The sequence below is a fragment of the Myotis brandtii genome, unplaced genomic scaffold (assembly GCF_000412655.1).
Source record: "Myotis brandtii unplaced genomic scaffold, ASM41265v1 scaffold722, whole genome shotgun sequence".
NCBI lineage: Eukaryota > Metazoa > Chordata > Mammalia > Chiroptera > Vespertilionidae > Myotis > Myotis brandtii.
Genome location: NW_005370851.1, coordinates 103,926 through 104,229, shown reverse-complemented (window position 1 = coordinate 104,229; position 304 = coordinate 103,926). Strand labels below are relative to the sequence as shown.

At 68.8% G+C, this 304-nt stretch overlaps 1 protein-coding gene across 1 annotated transcript; it reads left to right on the top strand.

The window, feature by feature from the left end:
• Positions 1-6: 6 nt before the first annotated feature.
• NEUROG3 (neurogenin 3) lies at positions 7-304 on the top strand (the record flags this gene model as incomplete). Its single annotated transcript, XM_005882489.2, has 1 exon — positions 7-304. A coding segment is annotated over exon 1 (243 nt), but the record flags the coding sequence as incomplete, so codon positions are not given.

Genomic DNA, 304 nt, shown 5'->3' with positions numbered 1-304 from the left:
GGCGCTGAGCAAGCAGCGGCGGAGCCGACGCAAGAAGGCCAACGACCGCGAGCGCAATCGGATGCACAATCTCAATTCGGCCCTGGACGCGCTGCGCGGGGTCCTGCCCACCTTTCCCGACGACGCGAAGCTCACCAAGATCGAGACGCTGCGCTTCGCGCACAACTACATCTGGGCGCTGACGCGGACGCTGCGCCTAGCGGACCACAGCCTGTACGGTCTGGAGCCTCCCTGCGAGGAGCTGGGCAGCCCGGACGGCGGCTCCCGGGGAGACTGGGGCTCCCTCTACTCCCCGGTCTCCCAG